Below are 14351 nucleotides of genomic sequence, written 5' to 3' on the forward strand. Positions count from 1 at the left end.
TGATACTTTTGAACTGGCATCAATAACATACTGAATGGTCAAAGTTGAGTTATATTCAACCCTATGAGATAAGATGCAAGCATTTTCAGTTATAACAATGAGAGTGGAAGCTTGATAATATTTTGTCTCAGTGACACTACTTCTGAGTCCATTCCTGAGGAGGCTGATTTCATTGAAGCCAGATTGAAAACCTTTTGGAATCACTAAGGCCTTTCAAGATGCTGCAGGTTGAATATCGCCTTATCTGCATTTGCATGTATGTGTTGATTTTGTGACAATGCATTTGAAATTATTCATGGATAGTGATTTCAAGAAGATATGCAGAAATTTCTTATGACAGGTAAGAACAACTGTTTAACCCTTTTAGCTTCCCCACGTTGTGAATGACTGTGAGGCTAAATCTTGAGCTTTACATTCTCACTGTCGAACTTTTAAGATATGACTTATGTTCAGAAGTGGAAACTTTGCTTCATGTTCTGAAAAGGATTTCCGTATAACGTTTTGTGAAGAGAACTTTGCAACTGAATTTTTTCGTTGCCACAGTGCATTGGCCACGTTCATACCCTGCAAGAGAACAACAAAAATTTAGACTACCGTAGTACTCTCTGAACATTTTGTTGAAAAAAACCCCATGCTTTTAAGGATAAAATCTGTACATGTATGAGAGTAGCTGATCAGGTTAAACTGCATTTTTATTTAATTCAGTTGCTGTTGTTTTCTGTCAAGATTGGAATTTTTAAAAAACTTAAAACATTCCCCAAAAGTCTTATGCTATGTTTTGCAAATATAGGAATGTGAAAAGTGAATTTCTACAGGAAAAGAAAAATATTTGGCCAAACTTCAATAGCACATTAATGGCTGATTTTTATTATTTTTCAATCCAGTTCCACCCCTTTCTCGAATAACCAAAGAGAAGGAATAACTTTTCCTGTGCAGGTACATCATATATATATATATATATATATATATATATATATATATATATATATATATATATATATATTTTTTTTTTTTTTTTTTTTTTTTTGGGGGGGGGGGGGGGGGGGGAGGGTTCAAAAGTCAGTTTGATGACATCATTTAGAGTAGGCCATTTTACAGTTGTTTGCTCAGTGACCTGGCCTATGAATGGCTGTGAGGCTGCCGGTGACCTTGCTTCCATGCAGACCTCACTTCTTTTATCATGTAAATTGTCTTATTGTAATTCTAATAAGTCTACATTAAGATTAAAAAGCCCAAAGGTTTGTATCAAAGCAGGGTCACCTGCAGCTACAACTGTAAAATGGTCTATTGCATGTTGCAACGCGAAAACAGCATGACAGAGTCTGCTTTTACATCTCACCGGTAACTTTGGAGTTTCTTGTTCATTTGCTCTCTCCTTAGCTGGTTCTGCAGGGCCAACTTTTTTCTTTGCATCTTCTGTCCTTGTTGGTTGGTGATCAAAAGTGCCTTGTATTTGCAATCCCTGGGGTATGGCTGGCAGCCCTACTGACCGTGCCATCAGAGGAAGGTAGAAATCCTGTGACATTGTCAGTGGAATGCCTTGATAAGAAGGGCGAGTCTGCTTGGTTGCTTGGCTGATGTTTAAGCTTAATGTAAATAAAACAAATGGAGTAAATATCTAGAAAAAATAAATGTAAATAAAAGAAGAGAGTTAGAAAAGCATTAACTATAAAAAAGTACGATAAAATATATCTTAAAAAACAAGAAAAAAACTTTTTAATCGTAAAATGTTTTTAAGGAATATTTTATCACAATTTTTTTATACGTAAATGTAAATGACTGGAAATTAAAAACTATTTAATGATTTCCTAACACAGAGTCAGTAAGACAAAACCTGTATCAGTAACCACAACTGATTATCTAATCAGAAACACCTCCTACTCCAAAGCAACCTGTAGGAGGACTATTTTTTGGAGAAAATTTGGCACAAGTACGTCTCTTGATACAGTAGCTCATGTGTGATAAGCTGATGTTCAGACAATGACACATCATCGAATTTGGTCTTGTATCTCAATTCGCAAGAAATAGATATTTCACAATACAGTTTTGAAGTCATGCCTTGATTGTTGATACGTTAGATGAAGTTTTGGGCCTTTTAAGCTTTGTTCAAAGACCGCTACACCGGCAAGAAAAAATAAATAAAGTTTTCCAATTAGAGTTTGGAGTGATCAGTGAAAAGGTAGTTTTATTTTTCCCGCGCAGACAGTCCACAGACAGCTGTGGAGTCGTCACCGGTGAAAATAAACTGAAAAGTAGCCTTTCACGTGCCTTACACCCGCATCTCCTGCACCTGAAGACATTTGTTCCCCCATTTCATTTAGTAGGTGGTGTAAGTCTTCAATTCTGTGATTAACATTTAACATCTTATCCATCACAGCCTTCTGCTTATGTAACATTTGTCGCCTTGAATGATTTGCCAGTTTTCCTCGTTTCTTCATTTTGCCGTAGAAGGGTGGTGGTGGTGGGATGACTTCAGTCGGCTTATTCCCAGCACCTTGTATAATCATCATTCCCTTCTGAGATAGTTGAGCAGTCGCAGGAGCAATCGTCACACGTGCTCCAATGCCTTGGGTATCGAGGGGCGGGAGTAAAGCAGCGTCCTAAGGAAAAGAGAAACAATTATCTCTCTCAAATGTTAAAAATAACAAAACCGCTCCACTGCCGCAAGGCAATCGTTGTGAAGAAATAATTTCCTTTGCCTTCCTTTTCTTTTCTATATGTAGAACTATATGTGGGTTGTGGATTTAATATAGTTTTTCTTCGGGCACTCTACTATTTATATCCTCTATAGATGCTAACATTTGATTTGTTTATCCACAAATTAGTATTACCTTTCCTTTCCCTTCAACTCGTGAATGAAGAAATAGGTCTGATGACATAGCTTGTTATTCGTTTTTTAGCCATTCGCCGATAAAAGAAGCTTTTAACAATCAAATATACTTTGAATAGTTGTTTAAAAACCTAGACTGAAGGCGTTCCTTTGGAAAAGAGGAGCGCCAGAAGACAATTTTAAGCATTTTCCATAGCCTCTCATCCCAACTTTCGATTTCAATTTTTTTTTTATTTAATTAAACCCTACCTTTATATTATGAAAACCAAAATCCCTAGAATAAAAAAGAATCTAAGGTGAAATTATGATCACAAAGAAGTTGTACGTTTGTGTAAACAAATAATTTTGATCGGGTTGCTAGATTGCTTCCTACCTTTCATCGACCTTCGTGAGAATCTGAAAAGAAAAGGAAACTACTTGATTATTAGATCAAAAGAATAAACGAAGAAAGAATTAATGTAAAGAAAATCTTGCAGAGAAACCGTCGCTGTCACTTGCCTTCTTAGGATCGTCTGTCTTGTCAAACTCTTGAATACGAGGACTTGTTTCTTTTTTCTGCAAGATGATGACAAGAACCATAATTTATAGCAGAGAAGAGAGAGAATTTACTCATACATCAAGCTTCAGTTCTTAAGTTCTTTCAAGGAACTTTTCAGGACTTTGAAATTTTAAAATTTTCTAGCAATTAGCAATTATCCTATGGATTAGAATTGTAAGTAATTGAAGTTTTGTAATTAGGGTTATTTCTCTACCCTGCTCTGATTTTTTTTTTGTCGGTTACTTTAAGTATCTCTTTTCATATTAAACACGATATGGACCACTTTTAAGACTGTTCCATTTCGAAGTGGAAAGTCAATCGGTTTTCCTACCTCTTTAATGTCACTCCACAACGCGAAAAAGTTTTCGTAAACACCAGCCTACAAGTAAAAAACACAAACACTGGATATTCGATTTGACAAAAAAGTTGTCTGGACTCGACTGCACAGACGCAGGTCACTTTGATTAATGTGGACAAAGCAATGACAAAGGGAGAGGGGAATAGATTGAAAATGGTGAGCCGTCCCCTTCCACAAAAAGCTGCAATGTTGTCAGAGGTAATATTGATTCCCACGTTAAACTCGTTAACTTTTTGTTAACTACTTATGTACGATTCCGTGGTGTATTATGTATTATCTGATTTAGTGTTAAAGAACGTCTTTTAAGTGTTGTAATGTAGTCATCTAAAAAAAAATTGTTTAGTCGTAATTTGAATAAATTAGTTTAAAAAGTCGTGGGTGTTGGTTGTTGAAGTGGCGCAAGGTTTGTTGACGTGCAGGAAAGCAAAGAGTTGAAGAACGAAAGCCTGAGGGCAAAAGGGAAAAGAACGGAGAACACTGCCAAGAGCCATTAGCGAGACCTGCCGGAAGAATCAATGACACTGAAACCCCTTTGTCAGTGGCGTCGAGTGAGGAAAATCCTTCGAAGAATTAAAGAAACTTGAGATAAGCTCGAAGAAAGTGACGCGGGTGCAGTAAAGTGTGAAAGGAGAAATTGATTGCCAGAAGAGAAGGAGGCGCCGAGGTGGGAAAGAACTTGTTGAAGGTTTTGTTGCTGGTTTGGCACAGGACTGAACTGTTTGACTGTAAATATTAGAGTAAAATAATTAGTACATTTAGTATTATTGTTAGGTTTTGTAAAGGAATAGACAATTATTTAAGGAAGGTTAGTTTTATGTTCCCTAATTAGTCTGTAATATTAAGCAAGTTTAGGTTTTCTTTTATTCGGTAATATTAGGATCTACAATTTTCTTTTTTTTTTTCCCTCTCTTAAATTAAAATCATTAACTTATATTTGTTTATAAGTTTCATGCTTGTGCGTTGCGCAATTGTGGGAAGGGACGTGTGTGTGTGTTGTTTTTTTTTTCTCGTTTGTGTGTGAGCCCACCTTCACAGGGCGGGGTTGGGGGGGTCACCAATTTTTAATTTTATTATTATAAATTTTTATTAAAACACGGCTTACAGTACAATGCTTACTTACACAACTTACAATACAATCTTATTAATTATTGCTATAAAGGTATACATTTATAATATTCGGAGCGAGTATTTTCAGATTACAAAACACCAAATTTTATGCGTGACCAAAAGGCGAGGCTATAAGAAATTATTCAAATATATAGCCAGCAAAAATTGTAAGCTGCTGATACAGCTGGAAGGGCCTCAACTATTAAACTTACTTTACAAAAACTTTCATTAACACTATAAACTTTCTTTATCTGTGTTACAAATCATCACCACCACCATGATCATTTCCATCATCATCATCGTCATCATCATCGATTTTAATTAGGGCGGAAGTCACGGCGTTATTGGTTTTTGGGACACTCGTTATTATTGTTTTTAATTGAGGGGGGCACTAAAGTTTGTTTTCTCTATAACGTGGGGCTGAAAAAAATTGAGCATCTCATTTCTCATTTTCCACGAGCCCCTCCCACCTGTAAATAATGACCAGTCCCCTTGTACAGTTACTATACCTTCACTTTCCTCGGCATGGGAATAGCCTTGTTATTGAGTTTCAAGTCACCTTGGAAACGAAGCCGGGGCCAATACGAGAAAAGCTCAAAATGGATAGACAGTTAAAAACGTCATGATTAAATACTGAGTAATAGCAGTCTATTTTGGGTAAATATACCTCGGCTTGTAACTGATTATTCAAAATCTCAGCTGTAGACTGGATTGCTGCAAAACAGAACAGAAACGTTTGCCGCGTTTTAGAAACCTTTACCCTTCTTTTTTAAAGCAATATTAATATAGTGCGAATTAATGTTTTGCGATGGAAGTTAAGGTTCATCTTTCATGTTGATGGATTTTTTTTACAAGCAAGACGTGACTTTGCACTTGAGAAGGACGGTCAAGTCAACTAGGAAATTGTTTGGGCTGTTGTCTCTATACACTGCTGTGTTTACACTCAAATATCAGGAAGAGGCTCAGTTGACGAACGCTCATATGAACGCCGGTGCATTTCAAGATTTATGGGGTACGAGCGGAGGTAGAAGCGGAATAATGAACTAAGGCTTGAAAAAGAAATTAAATAAGGAATATTTAGCGTTCGAACATTCGGTATAAAGAATTTTACGGTTTCCCTAAAGAAAAACGAATACGGAAAAATGCATATCGAACAAAATTTCAATAGCGAATACTAAATAACTCGGGAAAATGGCCTTGGAATAATGAATTACTGAGATCGAATTATTCCGCTTCCACCCACGGTTTTGAAATCTCTGAAAATTAAATAAAGATATGCATGTACTATATCATGCAGACTCACTGTCGATAGCATGTTGAGCTGTGATTTTAACCTGCTCCTTGACTTGTTCCTCTGTAGGTATCATCCCGGATCCTTCAACGACAAGTCTGACCGAGTTCACAACATGAGAGCAGGCTGCACCAGTGTAAGAAGTGAGAGAATCGGCAAAATTCTGAAGTGTGCTCCATGGGCTGTTATTTACGAAAGTTGAGTCGAAAACCGGTTGGTTGATATCAAAGGACCCCTGAGTAGATATTGACAAGGCTCGACTTCTGGCTCTTGTCTCCGACTCTTTCGAATACTGGTCCACCTCCCCTGAGGTTTGTTGATCTTGTGATTCTTTTTTGCTGCCATCAGGGGATTGACTCTGCTCTGTCACGCTGCCTACTTCCAATTCCTTATTGCTTGAAACACTCTCTGCTTCTAACTCCTTTCTCGTATTTTCCTGTCCTGTTACACTGTCCGCCCGCGATTCTCTACGAAGACCATCAAAAAATGGTAGTTTTGAGTGTCTCCGCGTTCCTCTCCGCTCCAGATTTACAGATGAGCGACGCCTTTTGTTTGCAAAAAAACTCTGCCTACGGTGACTACAAGACTGTAGAGCTTTAATTTCTTTTGCTATTTCCAGCTAGAAGAAACGTTAAGATCCAATAAATAGTTAGTAGTACCAAAAATAAACACTGTTGAACTGAATAGGGATTTCTTGGTCTTTAACGTCCCAGTGCAAGATCTTAAGTTATTTAAGTGGGAAAAAGCTCTCGTGTGCTTGTCAGTCTTTTTTTTGCACGAAAATGCTGATATGGATAATCATTTTTGTTTGCTCTTGCTATTTGCTCTGCCCTTTGGTGTGCACAGTGCATAACTAGATCGGAACATATGGCGCTTCCTGCCGTCGCTGTCAAGGTCAACACATAGCCCCGGTGCACATCACCACAGCTAGCTGTAATTAGTTGGAATTCGAGTTTCAGAAGTAGTAGGGAGCAAGGAGCAGATAAACTGTACTTTCCAGTTCAGGAACTGTCATGGGAAGTTGTTTTTTTTGTTTTGTTTTTTTTATCTAACCCTAGGGTAGTTTCCGTCTAGGGATAGCGGTTACACACAAAAACGTCTGCCCGTGGGCAAACGCTTTTTACCCACGGGTAAAAGGGCTAGTGTAACCACAACTATTGTGTGATTGCGCCGCAGTGAGCAAGTCGAGAACAGAAGGCTTCGGATCACACCCGAGAACAGATCGCAATGATAGTATTCAGTGTCGTTCGTTTTCCAGACTATTTGTTTGGGCTGAAGGAAACAGCCAGTTCAAGGGAGAAGAAAAGACACTCGTTGGCGAGGTTAGCCTGCGAGGGTTTTCGGTTCAAGGATGACAATGTTCTTTTCACGAGTTGGTTTCGATGAGGACTACTTGTGTTAAAATAAACTAACTGAAAATGTCTTTCCCTTCCTCTGTTAAGTTTGCGGCGGTGGTCTGTCGTTTACTGACGACATTTTTCTGCAAAATTTATGTTGTTGTTTATATGCATTACCAAGCAGGAACGAGATAACTTTAGATTTTCAACAAGAAAACGCTTCAGCAGAACCCAAAACCGTAAAGGTAGTCAAAACTTTCGATTTGTGATTCCTTTCTACCCTTTTGTGTTTTGGCGCTTTTGATCGAATGCCGAGTCTGCATTTCAAGCTGCAAAGCACTAAAAACACGCACGCCTTGCGGACATATCCTGCCACCACAGACTGTCACGACGGGCTTACGGACAAAGATCGGCGTTTCGATGACATAGTGCATTACGGACTAAAGCCCGTATCCACAAAAAATACAAACATTGTGCTCAGATTGGGATTGACTAAAACACATAATATCACACTGCTCATATCTGTCACGGAAAAGCCCTGAAGAAGCTGCTATAAGGTAGCCATCGTGGTTGCATTCCAGCGAAATAATGAAGTTCTGTTGCATCACCGGATGATGAGCAGTGAATGTACCTGTAAGGCAGGATCATCGTTTTCTAGCATTTCCGCTGCATTTTGACCCAGGTGAGTGTCCATCATCATTCGCGTTGATTTTGCTGTGAGAGGAAAATAATCAATAGTTCATTATTAATCATTAATTGACTCTTCTTTTTAAGAGGGCCAGTTGATGAATTTTATTCTGTCTTACACCAGACGATTGTACTCGTTTATGGCCAGGGAACCCCTTCAGGGCGAAACAGCGTCATATAGGTAGCATTTGTTGTTTAAGTACTGAGTTCAAAGTCTGATGTCTAGTGATCTCCTTACTAATAAGACCCAAAAGACTGTTACGGTCTGTTTTTTGCCTGTTAGCCTATCTGGCATGAGTGGCTTTGCTGAAAGCTACGGTGCGGCGAGTTAGCTCTCGAAACTTAGGCAACTGAGTTTTCTAGCCTTTTTTTTGGGTTTTAAGTAATTCTAGCTCTAGTATTTCCTTTGTATTTTCAAAATGGCGACGCTTCAGGGCATAAAACGATAATGTATTTTTCAGTTCTCTTCTCTTGAAAAGTGTTGAAAAATCGTATCTGGCCTTTTACGGCTCTAACAGTTCTCGAGTCATTCAAGAAGCAAGCTGCCCGTGTAACAGAAACGCACATGTTTGAATTAGCCTCCACAACAGTGAATATGAAATACATAACTGAAACTGAATTGGGTGACGAGCAGTTATCAATTGAAAACTGATGTGCACTACAATAAACTCTCTCCACGACTACGCCTGTCAAAGTGACAGTTTCTTAACAGAGTTATATGGAGCTAACAACTGGGCCAGGAATAGGATTTCAGAACTGGCCTCGGTTGTTCAAAAGGTGGATAGCGCTATCCACCGGATAAATCACTATCCAGCGGATGAACACTATCAAAACCAATTGAGTTATCCAGTGGTTACTGATTTATCCAGTGGGTACCGCTATCCACCTTTTGAAAAACCGGGGCCAGGTGTTTAAGATGGATTGCACATAGCAACTCAAATAAAGAACTCAAACAGTAAATTTTACCTCCCTGTTCGATGAGACTGTATCCACATTCCACAAAACTGGATATTTCATCGCATAACCGGTCTGCCTGTTTAAAAGAGCAACAATGGAAGAGCGATCATTTTGAAATGAATGAGGAGTTGTGAATGACCCATAACTCTTTGCGAATAAGCGCGCGCACTCCGAGAACATGGCGAATTGTGTTGTTTCGATCTACGATAATCGAGATAGACAGGTATGATGGTGTTTTACTCTTAAACGAGCACGGTGACCTATATTTTTTATTGCATAATTTTGGTTTACAAATTATCCCCTTTAAATGAAAAAAAAAATAATTTAAAAAAATTATCGGAGGGAAAAAAAGATATAGCTAAAGACGTACACAGAGCCCCTTACCAAGGGTTGTAAATTATGATCTTGAAAACAACGATTCGAGAAACGTTTTGAGTCGACGTCGTTTTAAATTGAGTGATTTTTACATAAACTATATAAGACTGTGTTCCACATGTTCTAGACTTTCTACCTATCAGGTGTTTTTTCAAGTGTTACTTTAAAAACCCTCTCGTTTAGCTACCGCAAAATGTACGCTGAGCCGATGAAATAACGCGCGCGTGTTTAGTATCAGTACAGGGATCAATGGGGTAAGATTGGCCCATTATATCTCTTAAGCAAGCGCGGTGACTTATCTTTTTTATTGTAGTTCTCAAAACAGATATTAGTAGGGAACATTCAGGAAAAGTTTCAAGAAAATCGTTCAACAACTTTTTTTTTCTGAGGAATCACCTTAAGCTGCCTCATGACTGACGTCTGATTTTCTCACCTGTTCCTTTATAAATAACGAAGCAGCTCTTGTTTCCTCCTGCATTTCACTTGGTGTGACTCCTGCCATGATAGTTTCAGCCAGTGGTTTTCTCCTTCCCAGCGGCTGCCATTCAGTGGCATTCCTCCTAGTGGTACTTTCAGCCAGGTGATCATAATGACTTGTCTGCGTTCCCTTTTATTGAGAGAGAGAAATTTAGCACATTTTTTGGTCAAACATTTCGCACGATTATAGAGCGTTTTACTGACAGCTTAATATCATGTAAGATAGCAAACACTTACTTTATTTGCTAGGGTTACCATCCGTGCCTCTCTGACTTTTACGTAAGGCGCCTTCTCCTCCCTGCATTCACCCACTAGCACTCTTTTGGGCTTGTAACCGGCTCCTTTTCCTTCCTTTTTTTTGGGTTTTTTTGCTTTGCCTTTATCTTCGTCTTTGTCCATATCTATAGCTTTTTCTTCTTTATCTTCCTCGTTATCTTTTTCCACACCTTTTTCACTCTGGTCCTCTTTTCCCTTCTGTTTTAGTTTAGCGGCCTTTTTACTCTTGCCCTTTCTTGATGATTTCCCAGGGAGTTTCTTGGACTCACCCTCTGCTGACGTTGTTACTTTTCCTGTCTTCTTTGGTTTTTGAATTTCTTTAGCTTCGTCCTCGCTGGACTCGTTTTCAGACGACAGCTGAAGTTCAGTGGAGACGTCCTCTGAAACTGTTAAAGCTAACATTAACTTTTGACGTTACAAAACTAAAAACCCCTCCTCTCGATTACTGGAGCGGATTTTAAAGGCTTAGACATCGATTAAGCTCCAAGAGGCAAAATATCAACCTCGTTTCCAGGGTCTCTCTCCTCTGCCTCAATTCAGTGTCGTTGAGGACAGGATCCATAAGGGTTAGGTTGACCAGGAAACCCATGATCCGGAGCCTAAAACTCCCATACTGGGCCTATGTCACGGAATTTTTACAGACCGATTTATTTTAAGAGTACCTTTTCCGAAAAAAACAAAGGCAGTTCCGGTTCGGTTCTCCTATGACGTAAGGTTAGTTTCTTGTAATTGTTCATCGGGCTCCTGTGGGAGTCTCATTCGCGGGAAATTCAATTTAAAAGTAAATCAGTCTGTGAAAAACGCCTTGATTCGAACACAAAGGAGCTGTAGGCTCCGGGTCGTGGGTTCCTTGGTTGACCCTAACGATAAGGGAGGTAGAGAAGAGAGACCCTGGTAACGAGGTTGACAAAACATAAGTGCGTTACCTTTAATTTCTGGGGATCCTGGGCCCTCGAACCTTTCCTCTTTGACTTCTTCTATCATTGCCAACTCTGATTGAACATTAGAAGTGTCCTACGAAACAGAAACAACGAAAGAAAAAAAAAAACATGAGTACGGCAGAAATTCTGAATTACCCCCTTTGATTCCCATGAGTGACTGATATTTATTTTCTCCTCACGGACTCAAAACATTAGTGACGAGAATAAAGAAATCTATCACCAGGGTCTTTTTGTATAGATATATCATCAAATTTCCGTAACTGACATAAAAAAGTAATTTATTTATTTACTCTTGACCACTGTCACGGTAACCAAGGACGCTAAGTGACGAGCGAAGCTTCGAATTTAATGAGCGAACTTTCAATTTTTATTTTTCTACATTTCGCCCAGTTCGTTGACTTTTGAAAGCGGTACTCGGTCTCGCGTACCGCCCTCGGCCGAAGTAATCAAGATCTTGTGCACAGTTTTTCTCTATTCTCTAATAGTACAGTTCTTTTACACCCCCCCCCCCCCAAAAAAAAAAAACAAAAAAAAAAAAACAAAAATGCACAAGCATAGTTTTCGATTTGTCTTGGGACATCTTCATATCCCAATTAAGAAATCGAAAACAATGATTATGCAAAATTTTGGGGCTTAAAAGAGGTCTATTATGGGATATATATAACCAGAAACCCATAAGGGTTGAAACGTGTAACGCGCGTTCACAACTTCCGAATATTCAGTGCGAACTGATTGGTTGAATGTTTCAGTGCTAAGTACCATATTTGGAAACCCCTCGCTCTTGTTGTTCCAAATATGGAAGCTTGTTTCCCAGCACACAAGGGCCCGTTACACGTTTCAACCCTTATGGGTTTCTCATATAACTGAATAAATGTTTTGAAAGAACATTTGCCCTGCGCGGGATTTGAGCCCACGTCCCCCGTTACTAGTCGGGTGTGATAACCACTACACCACCAGGACAACCATGCTGGCAACACAGCTATCGAAGAGGTAATTTACGTGGTTAGGGTGTGGGCCTACCGGGAAATTTTATTTCAAGGTGACAAGGTAGGGGAGCCTATACTCCACTTGAAACCAACTAAGGATCAAGTTAATGATGCACGACCGCAGTCAACTTAGCGGATGACAAGGAAGGATCCTCGAAGGATACAGGCTAATTTCATTTTATTATTATTATTATTATTATTATTATTATTATTATTATTATTATTATTATTATTATTTTTATAGAGAGAGTGTAGGAGAGAAACCATGACAATATGGAATTGGAAATGGAAGTGTTAACAACGTAAGATCTTTGATTGCGTTTTCACTTGCACGCGTTTAACGCCAGGCAAGTTATGTTCGCATAGTGACGGCCTATTTTCATAGTGGGATAGTGCTAGTGACATTGGGATCGCGCTGGTTTAATCTAAACTAAACGAGTTACCTTAATTGATAACAGCAGTGTCCTCAGTTTCTTCAAATCCCTTTTTAATCTCTCAATGAGCTCTTCTTTGCTTTTAAATCCCTGTAACTGGTTTGCAATCTGTTCTTTATAGGAATGACATCGAGGGCACTCATCGAGGGCACTCACTGGAACCGGCTCTGTATTTGGTTCAAGAGTGCCAGCCTTGTGGAAAAAAAAACGTTTTTCATTTACCAAAGATATTGATGCAAGTTTACATGAAAAAGTTTTGTTCCACGCTTGTTCCACGCAGGATAATTTGATGTGTTGCAAACCCACCTCTGTACTCTCTTGGTGAACAACCAAGATTCTTTGTACTTCCTCATTTCCCTGCAGTTTTCAAAAAGGAAAAAATTGTGAACGAGGAGACGGTTAGGAAAGCCGCACTGGTCAATTATTCTTGTATCGAATTTTTTCCAGTCGAGTTCAGCGAAAAAAGGAACACATCATCCCGAATAGATTGGGTTTGGGGGGATATTAATACCGATTTAATGAATATTTGATTGATCAGTTACATTCACAGCGCTTATTCTGTCAGACCTCTCTCCGCAACCCTTGTAATAATCGAATATCTTGACAAACTGTGACTGAAGAAAATACAAGCCTCATTATTTCACACCTCTGAACTACTTGAAAGTGCAGCTAGTTTCCTTTGTAGTTCTTTGTTCTCCTGTAGAATTTATGAAAGGAAAATGCATACCATAAAAGCAAATGCATACAATTGAAAGCATGATTACATAAATTTCAAAGCGCGGTTTTCAAATGAGCTCGGCAGTTCCAAAACCAAACTTGTTACTTTGCCTTAGCACATCAATTACAGGATGCATTTAAATGAGCCAATCGATACATACAATCGGCGCTAAGAAGGACTGGTTTCCTTAATTGTAATTATTCAGCCGTTACTTCTATAAATGCACCTCTCAGCAAAAATGTATCACATTATATATACTCTCCTCTAATTAAAGGACTGGGTTTTTTGTCTTGCAATTAAGGTATTATCGCTAAAAGGATAGTACCATATCCTCACTGCATACTAATTACCTCATCGCATAAGATTAAGTTATGGGAAGAGTCCGCGACTGATGAGGCAGTAGGCATGCAACGAGGATAAGAGCATGTAGGGGCTCGGTCAACCTCCACCAGGGGAGGCGGGTGGGTCGCAAAAGACGACGACTGTCTTTGTGGAGTACGGGACGAAAAGACCACGCTCCAAGCGGAGAGACCAAATTTAAACTCGAAATGGCGCAAAGCATTACTGACGCTATAGCACGGGCGGAAACGGGGGAATGTGATGGAATAACGGCGTGTTTTGCAATGAGTAATTAATTATGCAGTGAGAATACGATAATGATTCCCTCTTTCAAAGTCTGTAGAGTCAGAGACGGGAAGTGCCTCGTCAAAAATAAAGCGTTTACCAAAAAATGGCAACGGTCTTCATTCCTTTCTCCCAGAATAAATTATATCCATTTGCTTACTTCCTCTAATTTAAGCACCAATTTCCGCGCATCTCGAACTTGAGCCTTCAGAATGTCAGTCGTCAAAGCATCTTCGGGAATGACCTACAAAACAAGTCGAAGTGGATTTAAACGTTCCTTAATTTTTTCTTGGTTAAATCTTTGATGAGAAAGATATTTGTGTTTCACATTCCTTCCAATCCTACTGGAATAAAAGTTGTTTTGCATTACAGAGGAACTTCATGTTCCTTCGTGTTGACAATTAAATCGTTTCCA

General features: G+C 39.0%; 2 protein-coding genes across 2 annotated transcripts in view; both read right to left on the bottom strand.

The window, feature by feature from the left end:
• Positions 1-23: 23 nt before the first annotated feature.
• On the bottom strand, positions 24-4563 carry LOC138028476 (uncharacterized). The gene is made up of 6 exons (XM_068876029.1): positions 3329-4563; positions 3204-3226; positions 3080-3104; positions 2269-2600; positions 1340-1586; positions 24-564 (listed from the first exon to the last, which is right to left on the bottom strand). The coding sequence occupies exons 1-6, from the start codon at positions 3407-3409 to the stop codon at positions 418-420; spliced, it is 855 nt and encodes a 284-aa protein (XP_068732130.1). The 5' UTR covers positions 3410-4563; the 3' UTR covers positions 24-417.
• LOC138030777 (calponin homology domain-containing protein DDB_G0272472-like) overlaps positions 3613-14351 on the bottom strand; it is a 21030-nt gene continuing 10291 nt past the window's right edge. Inside the window, exons 10-21 of the mRNA XM_068878652.1 lie at positions 14097-14180; positions 13241-13291; positions 12901-12951; positions 12604-12786; positions 11160-11247; positions 10195-10619; positions 9914-10087; positions 9115-9181; positions 8093-8175; positions 6137-6743; positions 5501-5547; positions 3613-3747 (exon numbers count right to left, since the gene is read on the bottom strand). Of these exons, the coding sequence (XP_068734753.1) occupies positions 3613-3747; positions 5501-5547; positions 6137-6743; positions 8093-8175; positions 9115-9181; positions 9914-10087; positions 10195-10619; positions 11160-11247; positions 12604-12786; positions 12901-12951; positions 13241-13291; positions 14097-14180 (1995 nt within the window). The remainder of the gene's footprint in view (positions 3748-5500; positions 5548-6136; positions 6744-8092; positions 8176-9114; positions 9182-9913; positions 10088-10194; positions 10620-11159; positions 11248-12603; positions 12787-12900; positions 12952-13240; positions 13292-14096; positions 14181-14351) is intronic.

The sequence above is a fragment of the Montipora capricornis genome, chromosome 13 (assembly GCF_036669925.1).
Source record: "Montipora capricornis isolate CH-2021 chromosome 13, ASM3666992v2, whole genome shotgun sequence".
Classification (NCBI taxonomy): domain Eukaryota; kingdom Metazoa; phylum Cnidaria; class Anthozoa; order Scleractinia; family Acroporidae; genus Montipora; species Montipora capricornis.

Excerpts from the sequence above, each read along its gene's own strand:
- LOC138028476 (XM_068876029.1), bottom strand. The coding sequence starts at position 3,409 with ATGGTTCTTGTCATCATCTTGCAGAAAAAAGAAACAAGTCCTCGTATT. Across the intron at positions 3,105-3,203 it reads CTCACGAAGGTCGATGAAAG|GGATTTTGGTTTTCATAATA; the intron begins GTAGGAAGCAAT and ends TTTTTATTCTAG. Across the intron at positions 2,601-3,079 it reads TTGGTTTTCATAATATAAAG|GACGCTGCTTTACTCCCGCC; the intron begins GTAGGGTTTAAT and ends TCTTTTCCTTAG.